Below are 12,575 nucleotides of genomic sequence, written 5' to 3'. Positions count from 1 at the left end.
CTGCTGGTGGCTTAAAATGCTCAGGGTATTCAATATGCTCACACTTCCTTATTTTTAATTCTTCTCTTCAAATTTAGCCAAGTACGAGAAATGGCTTGAGGGCTAATAGGGGGCAGGGAAAGAATCCCTTACTGGAATTTTAGGATGGAAAGATTTTTTTATATATATCTGGGTTCCCTTTACAAGCTGAGCCATCCCTCAGACGATTGGCAATTGCCTTCGGTAGGGTCAACAGCCTTCCTGCCTCTGGACAGGACTATTACAGTTGCGCAAGTTGGAATGGTGAAGACCCTCATGTTAGACCATCCTTTCCTATGACCTCTTCAAATCAGAGATGAATCTCAAGTTGTAAGGGTGAGTATTAATTTTTCCAATAAACTCAGTCAATGAATTCTTACCAAAACAACTACCTATTTTGTTATTCAGTGTTAATATATATATAATTTTTTTTTTTTTTTTTTTTTTTTTTTTTGCCATTGACTGGCTATAAACTCTGCTAAAGTGAGGGCGATTTGAGCCTTAAATGAAGGAAAATGACCTGGAGTTGTAATATTTGGTAGCATTAAATGTTTTCTTGATCATAAAGATAAATACTCATTGTGGAAAATTGAAATACGAAAGAGAAGTATAAACAAGAAAGCCAAAATCCCCTGAAATCCCACTGCCCAGAGATAAGCACAGTTCAGTAAACACCTTCCAGACCTTCTATATACATAAGGAGAAGTTAAAATGTAAAGGACTTTACATAAACAGACTCACATTAAAAGGAAGTCTCACAATCTGCTTTTTCATTCAACAAAATGTTGAGGGCAATCTTTTCATGTTAATGACTATAGATTTACATCATCCTTTTTAAATGGCTGAATAGCATTCTACTGTATGATGGAATAAATTAAAACAAATGAAACCAATATCCATCAAATTTATTATTAGCATTTATGAAAGAAGATACTTATTTGCTAGAGGGTGGTGGCAAAATTTATGTGAGAGAATTGTGGTGGTATTTCATTACTAAACTCCCCTTGATCAAATATCAATGAGTAAGATAAACTGAAATATTCAAATCATAGAAATACCTTGTTGGAGAATCAAAGGAATCGAAAGATTAGCAAATCACATCGTTCAATGGCTGGCTTTGTAAACCAATGAAAATGTAACTGTGGCTTTTCCCTTCCCTTTAAAAACAATGCTTCACAAACCAGTCCTAAGAAGCTGATTTTCTGGACACATAGAAACACATACAGATGTAATTCATCAAAACAGGAAGTGTTTTATTGCTACTCTCAGAGTAACTGATGCTGCACACAGCCTTTTACTAAGTCTCACTTGAGTAATTATCCACCCAATACTTCTCATTAACACTCATTTCTCAGCAAAGATTTTAATAGCTGATGGCTTTTGTAAGGTTCTCTATTAATAAGACCTCGTTAAGTTTTCAAAATATATTACAGTACATTTACTGGAATGATATAAGAGTGTGATATCATACATCATTCGAACTAAACAATATGCATCTAAATAAATCAGCAAGTCCATGTGGGGACAGCAGCAGCAGATCCAACACTACTTTCTGGACTCTCTTCAATTCAAATAAAAACTCCCTACACCTCTGGAAGAGGCTTTACTGTGTTTTCTTGATCGGCTGACATAATGTTTCTGTGACTTCCGATCTGGGTATAATGTAAGCACGTGAGACATGGGCTGCATTTTAAATTCTAATGTTGGGTTTAGAGACGTGGGTGTTGCCTGACTCGCTCTGGTGCTCATTAAACATACTTGCATCCTAGGAAAGTAAAGGCAACAACAAAATTTTAAATTAACCTATTTTGGGGGAGGGGGAGGGAGAGGGAGAGAGTTGGTAATATGTAATTTTTTGTAATTATCAGCAGTAACATAATTAAAAAGAAGATTGGATAGAGATTAATCACTGGTGGTAAAAAAGGATCTACTGTAAAAATTAGTTGTTTAAAATTAATACTCATTTTAATAAGAATAAAACAGGCATTCTCATGCCAGTCAATGCTGCTCGGGTTTTAAAAAATGTTTTGATAATTTGGGGATGAAGAGCCCAATGTGGGAAATCCCGGATGCACACAGAATGAGATGCTATCAACGGACATGATGTTAACAAGAGGCTGCCTCTCTCCCTACGCCTTAGGCCCTGTCAGAGTTGCCTGGATGCCTCATATTCATCAGTTCTTCCAGGCCAGGCCCTCTCAACACGCCCTGTGCACCTATCCCTCAGCACCCACTCCCCCCTACCCTGCCTCAGCATCAGCATGTCTCGGCTCAGACGTGGCTTCCTCATGAAGCCATCCCACAACCTGGCCTCGGGTTCCTCTCCATGCTGGCGTTGCTTTCTTATTTACCTGTGCCTCCCTGAGACTAAGTTCTGGGAGAGCAGACCGCCCCCTTTCCAGGTTGCTACATGCGTCCTCGGTGTACCCTGCATGCTAGCATCGGGCACATAATCAGCAAGCCATAAATGCTTGACATTGGTTGAAGAAGGGAGAGAGGGCTGGCAGCCGCAGGCAGCCTTTCCCAGCAGATCATGCCGCACACTTTAGGGCCTGCAGCATCCTCGCTTACCTGCCAGAAGGAAATGTGGCTGTCAGTGTTCGAGTAGGTGGCAAGATAGCGCCCATCAGGAGCGAAGGCCACTGCAGTGATCGGGCCCTTGTGTCCGTGGATTGTCTAAAATAAAAGTCAGAGTCATTAACGGGACTGTTCCACAGAACTATGACACATACGCATGCAGATGCATTCAGTTTTGAACAGTATGTGGTGAATATTAAATGCTGCTATGTGCTTTATTGTATTTATAAAACCAGATTAGAGAAATCAGAAAGCAGCCAAAGTCCTCTCCCTGGTCTCTCTAAAGTTCAGTCTTGTTTTGAAGAGTCCACCTCTCTCCGAATTGGTGGAAAGCATGAATCCAAGGAAAAGCACATATTGATGGGAAAACTAGTATGTTAATTCACTTATGTCCCTTAGGGGGAAGAATTTTACAATTAGAAAGGTAAGAAACTGATCACCAGATCTACCCAGGAACCTCACTCATCTGTAATGAAAGACAATCAAAGTTATATCATAACATATCTGTCCCAGAAGGAGTTAAAAACTATCATTTCAACCCTTAATAATTATACATTTTTCATGTTTTATGCTTCATTTCCTACCAATAACATTGTGTTCAAATGCATATGGCTGCAATTAGTAAACACACATATATGCATGTGTTGTAGCTCTGACCACAGATATAAATCAAATACTATTAAAAACAAGTTAGCAGGGATAATTCTGAGCTTTTGCCAAATAGCTCTCATTGATTTAACCATGAATTTTAAAAAGGAAGTTGTATTTTAGACTAGGTCCTTGATAAAGTCTTTACTCATAAAAATTATACTAAAATTTAATGATATTTATAGTTATCGAAAAACACTGGGATACTAAGAAAATTAGTATATTATATTATTATATTAGTATCCTTACACTCAACTATTAAAGAGCTTACATCTCCCAAATTAAGCAATATTCAGTCTGCTCAGAAGCTCTAGGTTGGTCTCCTCCCTGTTCTGGAAAGAAATGGGGAGATGTGTTCTCTTAAACCAAGACAATACCAGGAAGGTTTGTGTCCATTGGCTGAAGAATTGTGAACCTTGACTCTTGGTGGAAGCAGCAAGTTCAACATATGCTTAAGCCCCAAACATATTGTAAATTTCTGTAAGACTCTTCTCATAATTCATTTCTGAGTGATTACAAGGTGGAAGGAAGGTGGAAGGGAATACAAGGATGTTCCTCGGTGCTCTTTGGATTGTGTTCTTTACTGTCATTGGGTTTTCAGGGCACTGTGTGATCCAAATTACTGCCTGTTTTTCAATAGAGGAAAACGATTTTACTGGTCTAGCTCTGGGCTTAGGGCTAAGTCAGACTGCCTGGCTGCATTTGGGCTCCAAAACTTACTGACTGTGGGACCTCAGGCAACTTGTTTAAGGTACCCAACCCGAGTACCCAAATCTACGTATAACGTAGAAATGATGATGATCATGATATTGATAATATCTGCTTTAAGAGCTTTGTGAAAACTACACGAGTTACTATAGCTACAGCACTCCGCACAATGCATGGCACAGAATAAGACTCAATAAATACTATTAATTTTTGTTACTCCCCCGCCCCTCCTTATTGAAAGGTGACCAGACATATATACTTGAAAGGTGCTAAGAAAGTAGATCTTAAATGTTCTCACTGCAAAAAACAAATGGTGATTATGTGAGGGGATGGGGGTGTTAGATAAATGCCAGGGTGGTAATCGTTTTGCAACACGTAAGTGTATCAAATCATCACCTTAAAACTACACAATGTTATACGTCAATTATATCTCAATAAAACTGAAAAAAATGATTAGACAAATGTAAACAATCACATAACTTAATTACTTGAGTACACCATTTAATGAAAACCACACATCAAAAAAATCCCTAATAATACATCCCAGAATCGGCACCAGCTAACATACTAGGTGGTCCAGAAACAGATTTCAGACTGTGGAGCTTAAACAACTGTGGTAACTGTCCATGGTACTAGCCCACAAATGTGGTGCCACATTAAGCAACAGGGTGAGCATGCTGAACAACTATTGCAAGAAACCAGCTCAACACCATCTGCATTAGAATGAAAATCATTGTAGGTATGGGGGTGGGAGGGATTGAAACAATTAAAAGGGGGGGGAAATGACCATTCCCACTTACTAGGTCAGTTAAACGAGCTCACAGGGAAAGCAACTTTGATTGTTTTTTAAATCAAGATTCAAAATCTGAAATTGTTAAAAATCTGAAATTCTGTTGGGCCAATCTGAGGCTATTTTATGGTTAAGATAGTTGATTAAGCAGGTACCTTGCAAAAATCAAGATTTCTAGCCTCTCCTGAAACTGGAAGCTCAGGCAATTCTGGGCCACAGTTCACACGTGGGGACATCCATCAGTCAGAGCTGAGTGAAGGTGACCCCTCAGCCACTTCGCCAGTCCCAGCCCTGACACAAAACAGGGCCTCTGTACCCCAACACCGGCTGCCTGGCTCCCTCACTTCCTGCCTGGCTCCCTCACGGCATTTAATGCAACCATTCCATTAAACACATTGGAGTGAAATAGTTCTTCCATGCTCTGGGGGCCCAGTGTGCATCTAAAAGTGAAAGCAGTGAGAGCAGGTTGAAAGCTACTCTAGGAAAAGTTGGCCCTTCTTGCAAGCTCCCCAAAGCCCAACTCTGTGCAGAGGCGGACTGATCTTCATTTTGGAGTTTGGACCCCAAAATCTCAAAACAGAGTGTTAAGCCTGCCTCCTTCAGATCCCGCGATCAGCAATTGGAATGTGCTTCAGACAAGAGAATGCACCAGTGAGTTGGCTAAGAAGCAGCAGGTCCAGAGGGTGTACCGACCCACTGGTCACAGTTAGGGACCCTCTGTGAGACTAGCTAGGTTAGCCCTCGTGGAAAGGCAGAACACCAGACATACAGGCTCCTCAGCAAAGTCTTCATGAACCATTTCATATACGTCGTCATCTTTTACAGAGGGCTGGTATTTACAACACCTATGTGAATATTTCTGTATCAGTTGAAGACGCTCTTCATTACGTGTCTAATAGACGACCCTGTGAAATAAGTTCATCTTAGAATTTTCTGCCAGGAAAACGTTTATCTTCTCAGATCAATTTTGTTGCTTTCTTTTTATTATGAAACAATAATTACATAATCCAAAACATGCTCACTGTACTGCCAAGAAACTCAGAACTAAATTTATGCTCATTCTGTGTATCTATTGGTAAATACTAGTACTCCTACTCGTTTCACTAATCATTGTCCTGTTTTCCTTTGTTGTGGTTGAGGTACTGTTAGATACTGAATTTATTAATCTGTTAGTTTATTTAAAACCTATTTTAGACACTCCAGATCAAACTCATTAACATATGCGCATGCGCACACAGATGCACACACCATTCCACAGGCAAGGTGCCCCACAGGGCCCTTTTGAAGCAACACAGACACCACTGAGCACTGACTGCAGTGGCGGCTGAAAGACAGGCTTGTTGTCTTGTATGAAAGCAAGTACCACTCGTGGGGGCTCAGAGAAGCTCGCTGTTTTAGATAGTTTGGTGCATCTGGCGAGTTCATTCCAATCTCAGCCTGAGAGGTGCTCCAGCCCTGGGTGTAATGGAAATGCTGCCATTGTCTGGTGCTGAATCCCTGAACTGGCAGCTCTGTGCAGGCACTGCCTGGACTGACTGGCACCTCTGCTCTGGCGGCAGAGATGCAGCTGTGGGCACAGCGAACCTGTAAGTGCTCTGTGATGGAGCAAACCCGATGGTGGGATCTTAAATGCTCAGCTGGAAAGAACATTTTCCAAAATAACAGGTTTCGAAATAAAAGGAGGTTTGGTCCACTTTTTATATGCGAATGAGTATCATGTCTTGTTATATTTTTAGCCAAAGAAATTGCTGTCTTGAATAGACAGAGATGGACTATAGAGAAATTAATCTAATTCGAGAAGTGCCTGAACAATAAAAGAAAATCAAGCAATTATCCCTAGCAGGAGACGAAGTGTTGAACTGCTAAACACCCACTCCCCCTTTCTCTCATGAAAGAAAGGAACTCCGAGGCAGGGTTAATAATGAGCAATACTTGCACTTACCCAACAGTTTTCAACAGGCACTTCCAATGTGCTCTGCGAATATAATTAACCCTGCTGTACAGAGGAGAGTCAGGACTTTCTACAGCGATTTGGTCAGCGTCAATACGAGCTCTAACCACCTAGAATATTCTCTTTAAAATTGCTCTTTATATGCTTTGTCTCTTCCTGGAGTTCTTGATATTGTTTCCCAATGGCAAATTTGACAATAAAACCCAAAAAAGTAGGACTCTACTCCACCCACTTTAAAAACTGAACAAGATCAAGGAGAACACTGTATATTTATTTGCAGGTCTCATCACTTTTTTAAAGGGGAGGGGAAAAACCCAACCAGACAAGACACCTTCCTACTTTCAACATAAATTGTAAAAATTTCCAAAAGTAGGCAAAATCTTGCCATCATAAGTACCAGCACAACGGAGCCAGCTATTTTGTACAACATTTGCTAAAATAAGGTGAACAATGAGAGAATTTGGACCGAAGCTTCAGAGCCCCAATGTCCAGGGGCTGAGGGAAGAGGCTGCCTTGGTCCCAGACCTGCTCAGGAGCAGTTTGGAATTAAGACAGGCAGTTGCAATTGGGGGTGGGGGAGGCAGGGGGAGGGCGGGAGGATATCTGAAATGCCTGCTGAGCTGAACATGTCCCCAGTTGGCTGTACATGGTGCCTGAAATTTCTAAAAATATAATTGTGCAGGCATTTCACAGGCTGGGCTCTGGCGGAGGAGGGTATGTGAGGGACAAGCATGGCAGAAGCTTGGAGGTTAGGGCGAGCCTCATGAAGTGTCCATCTGTGTGCGGAGGCAGGAAGTAGGTTGGAGATGGGCCAGACATTCAGAGAAGTGAGTACCTGGGAAGTGAGGACGAGCCCTGAAAAGAAGAGCAGCGGAAACACCAAAGACCTTCAAATACCTCTAACTTCCTTGTGGTGGCCCCTCTTCGGGGTAACAGACAACACCAAGCGCAGTGCGGTAAGTAAGCACTTCTGGAGGAAAGAATAATTCTAAAACCAGGGACCTGGAGCTTTCTGACTTGGGACACAACATACAGAAACTGAAAGCATCGACCGAGATGGAAGTAGATGGCAAACGTCCTCCTAAAACTCTAGACTGAAGAGCCGGCTTTCCTACCGGGTGTCCCGTCCCAGTGTCCGTGCATGAGCCACGTGCCGCCCTGGGGTGAGTCTTCAATGATTTTGAGCAGAGTTTTGACAGTTGAATGTGGGTTGTTTATCTCTATAATTTCTTTCCTTGCTGGCGGGCCGAGGTATGTTTCGTATTCACATTATGCCAACTCTATGTGATAGCCTGTTGTGGCTTTTTTCTGTCCAGGGGGCATTGGCACCAATGGATGAATTATTTTCTATCACTATCTAATTGAACAGAATATACATTCTGGGTGAAAGACAAGTAGATTTGCTATCACTTTAACATCTTAATGGAAAATAGATTTAAGGATAAGTATAATAAAGTGAGCTATTTTAAATTATACTATAACACAAAGGCCTCAAGTAAACAGAATTTCTTCCTTACAAAGAGTTGCAGCATTTCCCATTTTCAGTTATTGAAAGTTACTGAAATGTCACTTGGGGATAAACTGACAGTGACAAATTAAAGGAGCTTTTCGATATCTACATATTGGCAATCTCTGGAACAAGCAATAGTCTTTGAGATTTTTTGGCGGAGGATTATACGCTAAACATGTGTAACACCCTCATCCTGGAATAGTAAGAATCAACATAAATACTCAAGATTTGTTACACTAATGTAATTTAGGCACTGGTAATAATTTCAGATTTTTATTACACTGAGGCTTTTATATGGGCAACTTTCTGAAACATTTGCTTATCTATAAAAGAAGACAGATATTATTTGCCCTGCCCTGTATGTCAGAAAGTGAGAAAGAAGAGTTTGGAGCTCAAGAGAAGGTTTATGGAAGGAGAGACAGATTTGGGAGGTATAAGAAAATGGGCAGATATCGGGGCATAAGTCCTGCTCTCAGCACTGTTCCTGGCGCACAGCAGTCTCTCCAGGAATATCTGGGAATGACTGGGTGGTTGAGGTAACCCAAGCAGAGCACGCGAGAGAAAGACGAAAGGGGAGAGGATGAAACAGCAGAGGAGAGCACCCGTGGAAGGGGTGGACAGAAAGGAAAGAGGTGGGTCTATTCTACAAATTACAGATTTGAAATCCGTCTTCATTAGCTAATACTTTTTATTTTTAAGTGAAAGATTTTAATGTCCCCAATGTACAAATCACTTATTTGGGAATTTTTTAATGGATCACTGTAATTAATACCTAACAAAATTGCTTTGAAGTTTGATAACATTTTATCTTGTAAATAACCCTTTATCAAGTAGTAATTATTTAATTAAGGAACAGGAGATAAATGATGAAAAAGTCAAATTTCTAGCTTCATAAACATATATCTGAATTAGAATAAATTTATAATCCCAAACTGTCGGTACTACTCAATAGCCAAAACTGATAGTCAAATGTCTGTAATTTTAACTTTGCTTAAATTTCATAAGTTATGCACAAATTTTTCATGAAGGTCATTACAAAGTATACTTAAGATTTCTCTGGATGTAATTATAACAAGAGAATAAAGATATGCCATTAAAAGTTAGAAAAGATGATGTATTATAGAATTATACACCTGAAACCTATATAATTTTATTACCAATATCTCTCAAATAAACTCAATAAAAAATAATAAAAAAAACACTGGGAAAGACAACAAATAGAAATTAAAATGAAACTTGTGTGTATTTGTGTATGTGTTGCCATATATACACACATATATGTATTTGGTAGCTCATTTTGATATACAGATTCTTTTCAAAAATAAGAGGAGAAATATTTTAACCAAACTAATAATTTATAAAAACTCATATTAATGATCATAATTACCAATTTTGTTCTATAGCAATTTCAATGATTCACTAGACTCATAAACTTTAATCAATGCAGGATATACTGGATATTTTACTACTAACTAAATCACAATGCATATTTAAACAAGCATTCCCTATAGTTTGGTCAAAGAGAATTCACTTAAATCTGAAGGAACATGAATTAATTTGCCTATCACGAGATTAAACTCTGCAGAAACATCTATGTGATAATCTTAGAGTGGGAGGTATGCTGGCTTAAACCTCTGTATCTTTAATACAGTCATAATGCCTAATGATAAACAAAACTAAAAGGCCCATTCACTATACAATTCAATATTTGGACCACCAGACTCTTTAGCACTTAATAAGCAATTAATATTTGTCAATGGAAAATATTTGGGTAACACGTGGAAGTCAATAACACTGGCCCATTCACACTTCAGCACTGACAAGCTACCCAAATATCTATGATCCTCAAGAGAAACACACAGCTTTGATGTTTTAATTTATGTTCTTCCCAAGAAAACAGGAATCCTTTGAAGCTTTTGTTTGTTTCTAACTCAGAATGCACTTTGTTAGTAATGTGGTTATAATTGTTATCATGTATGTAGCTCACAGATGTGTGTCTTAAAATAACATTCTATGCCTTATTATAGAAAATATTAAAAGCATATTTAATACTTTGTATACTAATTTTATTCACTTTTGAGCAAAGCATGTTAAACTCAAGCAAAAACCTTCCATTTAAAATATTATCTTCCTTGGAGAAGTGAGTGTCCAAAGAAGGCAGTTTGCACACATCTCTGAAGGCCTAATAGAGAATATATTCACTTTGCGTTAGCAACAATGATTTTTAACAGAAGCATGATTTTTATTTTGGAGGGGTTTTTTTTTTGGGGGGGGGGGGGGAGGAAAGCTAAAAATTTACCTGTAATCCCACCACTTTTTGAAATACCTTTAGTAAAACTGGAAACCCTACCCCACTATTCTTAACCCATCAAATCCCATGATTTAGAAGAAGCCTCATAAATCATTTGGCATACATCTTTCCAGACTTTCTATTAGTCTGTCTTTGAAATCATAGAGTCTACCAGTTTTTTTCTAGTAGGAACAATTTGGTATCCTCTACACTATTTTATTTTTTATAAAAATATTTTCTTTGGCTCCGGCCAGGTGGCTCAGTTTGTTGGAGCATCGTCTTGTACACCAAAAAGGTTATAGGTTCGATTCCTGGTCAGGGCTCGTACAGGTGGCAACCGATCATGTTTCTTTCTCATATCAATGTTTCTTTCTCTCTCTCTCAAATCAATAAACATATTCTCGTGTGAGGATTAAAACCAGATATTTTATCTGTTCAGAGATGAGACTTGTAATTGTCAGATCATCTTAAATGTTAAAATTAAAATGTGCATAATATGGTAAGTAGCATGGTCTCCAAAAATCTGTTTCTGCTTTAAAAAACAATAACATCAGTTAGGGGGGTGAAGGGATTGATAAAAAAAGAGATAACTCATGGATAGGGACAACTGCGGGTGATTGTGGGGAAGAGCTCATGAGTGGAGGTGAAGGAGGGTATAGGGGGGATAAGGGGTGATGAAAAAAATTAAAATAAGGAAATAAAACATAATTTAACACTTATTAGTTGCTTGGATATCTTGGAAACGAGATTCACTAACCATTTTCGTAAAACAATAAAAGGCAGGTTTGCTCTTTTTAAAGGGCGAGGTCTTTCAAAAGGAAATATGATAGCTGAAGAAACATAATCTATAATAAAAAGGTAATATGCTAATTAGACCGGACGTCTTCCAGACGTCATTCCAGATGTCCTTCCTGACGAAGCCAAGGCCAGAGGGAAGCCAGCCCGGATCCTGGGTGCCTGAGAGTTAAGACAGAACAGAGAATACCCTCTCTGGATCTTTGGGAAGTTAAAATTGAATGGGAATTCTGGTTGATGCTTCCCATTCTACCTGTGAAAAAGTCAGAGCCCCCAATCAGACACAGTGATGCATGAGGTTAGAAAAGATCCATCTTGTAAGGATTTTTTTTTTTAAATCTTGATGATTACTTTTCTATTAACTATAAGAAGTAGGAAGTCATTACATTTGTGATCCTGTATCACACATGCCACCTGCAGTCTGGTCACATTTCTCAGGATCACAAGCAGCGATCCTTCCACGCAGGATGTTTCCACACAGGCACTCATCCAGCACGTCCTCAAGCTGGTTTGGAGTTCAGTTGTTTGTAACTCTGAACATAGTTACGCACAGAAACAATGCCACAAATAGCAGCCAGATTTCCAGACCAGCTTTCAAAGCCTATAGAATTCCTAATGTTTCCAAATGTAGTGCCAGTTCAATCGCCTAAGCACTATTTACAACAGTTTCTATGGGGAAAGCATTTCAAGGCCCACATCAGACCCTCGGAACCTAATTACCCACTGTAGACACAAGGAAGATACACGTTCTAATGTCTTTAGATCTATGGGGGTTGTACGTATGTTACTAGGCCAGCAGAAGTATTTGTGGGATGTCAGAGAAAAGTATGAGATTACCTGTCTTGAACCCTTAGACACTGGATTCACCCAAAGCTCTAAGCTAAAGTCAGAGCGACAGCAAGACTGAAAGAGTGTATTCCATGCAGAAGGTGTCATAGAATCAAAGGCCTAGCGGAGAGAGAGTAGATCTCATCAGGAAAATTAGAAGACCTTCCGAATGATTAGGATTTATGGTACAAGGGAGGAAGGGGAGAGATAAAGGTAGATGGAGAATTAGGCTGAAGACAGAACTTGAAGGACCTTGTGATTTTCAGTGAACATACACGAACTGTGAACACACACTGAGAGAAGGACTTTGAAACCCAGCAATACGTTAAAAAGTATTTACTGAGAGACACTGTGTGACCCAAACTATCACATTTTTTATACAATTTAACTTTAAAATATTAGATTCATATCTAAACCTTTTTGTTATAAAAGAGAATAAAAAATTGGATAACAAGATGGT

General features: G+C 39.3%; 1 protein-coding gene across 4 annotated transcripts in view; it reads right to left on the bottom strand.

Annotated features, from left to right (window-relative positions):
- WDR7 (WD repeat domain 7) overlaps positions 1–12,575 on the bottom strand; it is a 287,515-nt gene that overhangs the window by 4,712 nt on the left and 270,228 nt on the right. For all 4 annotated transcript variants that reach the window (XM_070420352.1, XM_070420351.1, XM_070420354.1 and 1 more), the window contains one exon: positions 2,590–2,694. In XM_070420352.1, the coding sequence (XP_070276453.1) occupies positions 2,590–2,694 (105 nt within the window). The remainder of the gene's footprint in view (positions 1–2,589; positions 2,695–12,575) is intronic.

Source organism: Myotis yumanensis, unplaced genomic scaffold (genome assembly GCF_028538775.1).
Source record: "Myotis yumanensis isolate MYYU_CA2020_CCGP unplaced genomic scaffold, mMyoYum1.0.hap1 SCAF_7, whole genome shotgun sequence".
Lineage (NCBI taxonomy): Eukaryota > Metazoa > Chordata > Mammalia > Chiroptera > Vespertilionidae > Myotis > Myotis yumanensis.
The sequence above is the reverse complement of the archived record's forward strand: the minus strand, read 5'-3'. Positions and strand labels throughout refer to the sequence as shown.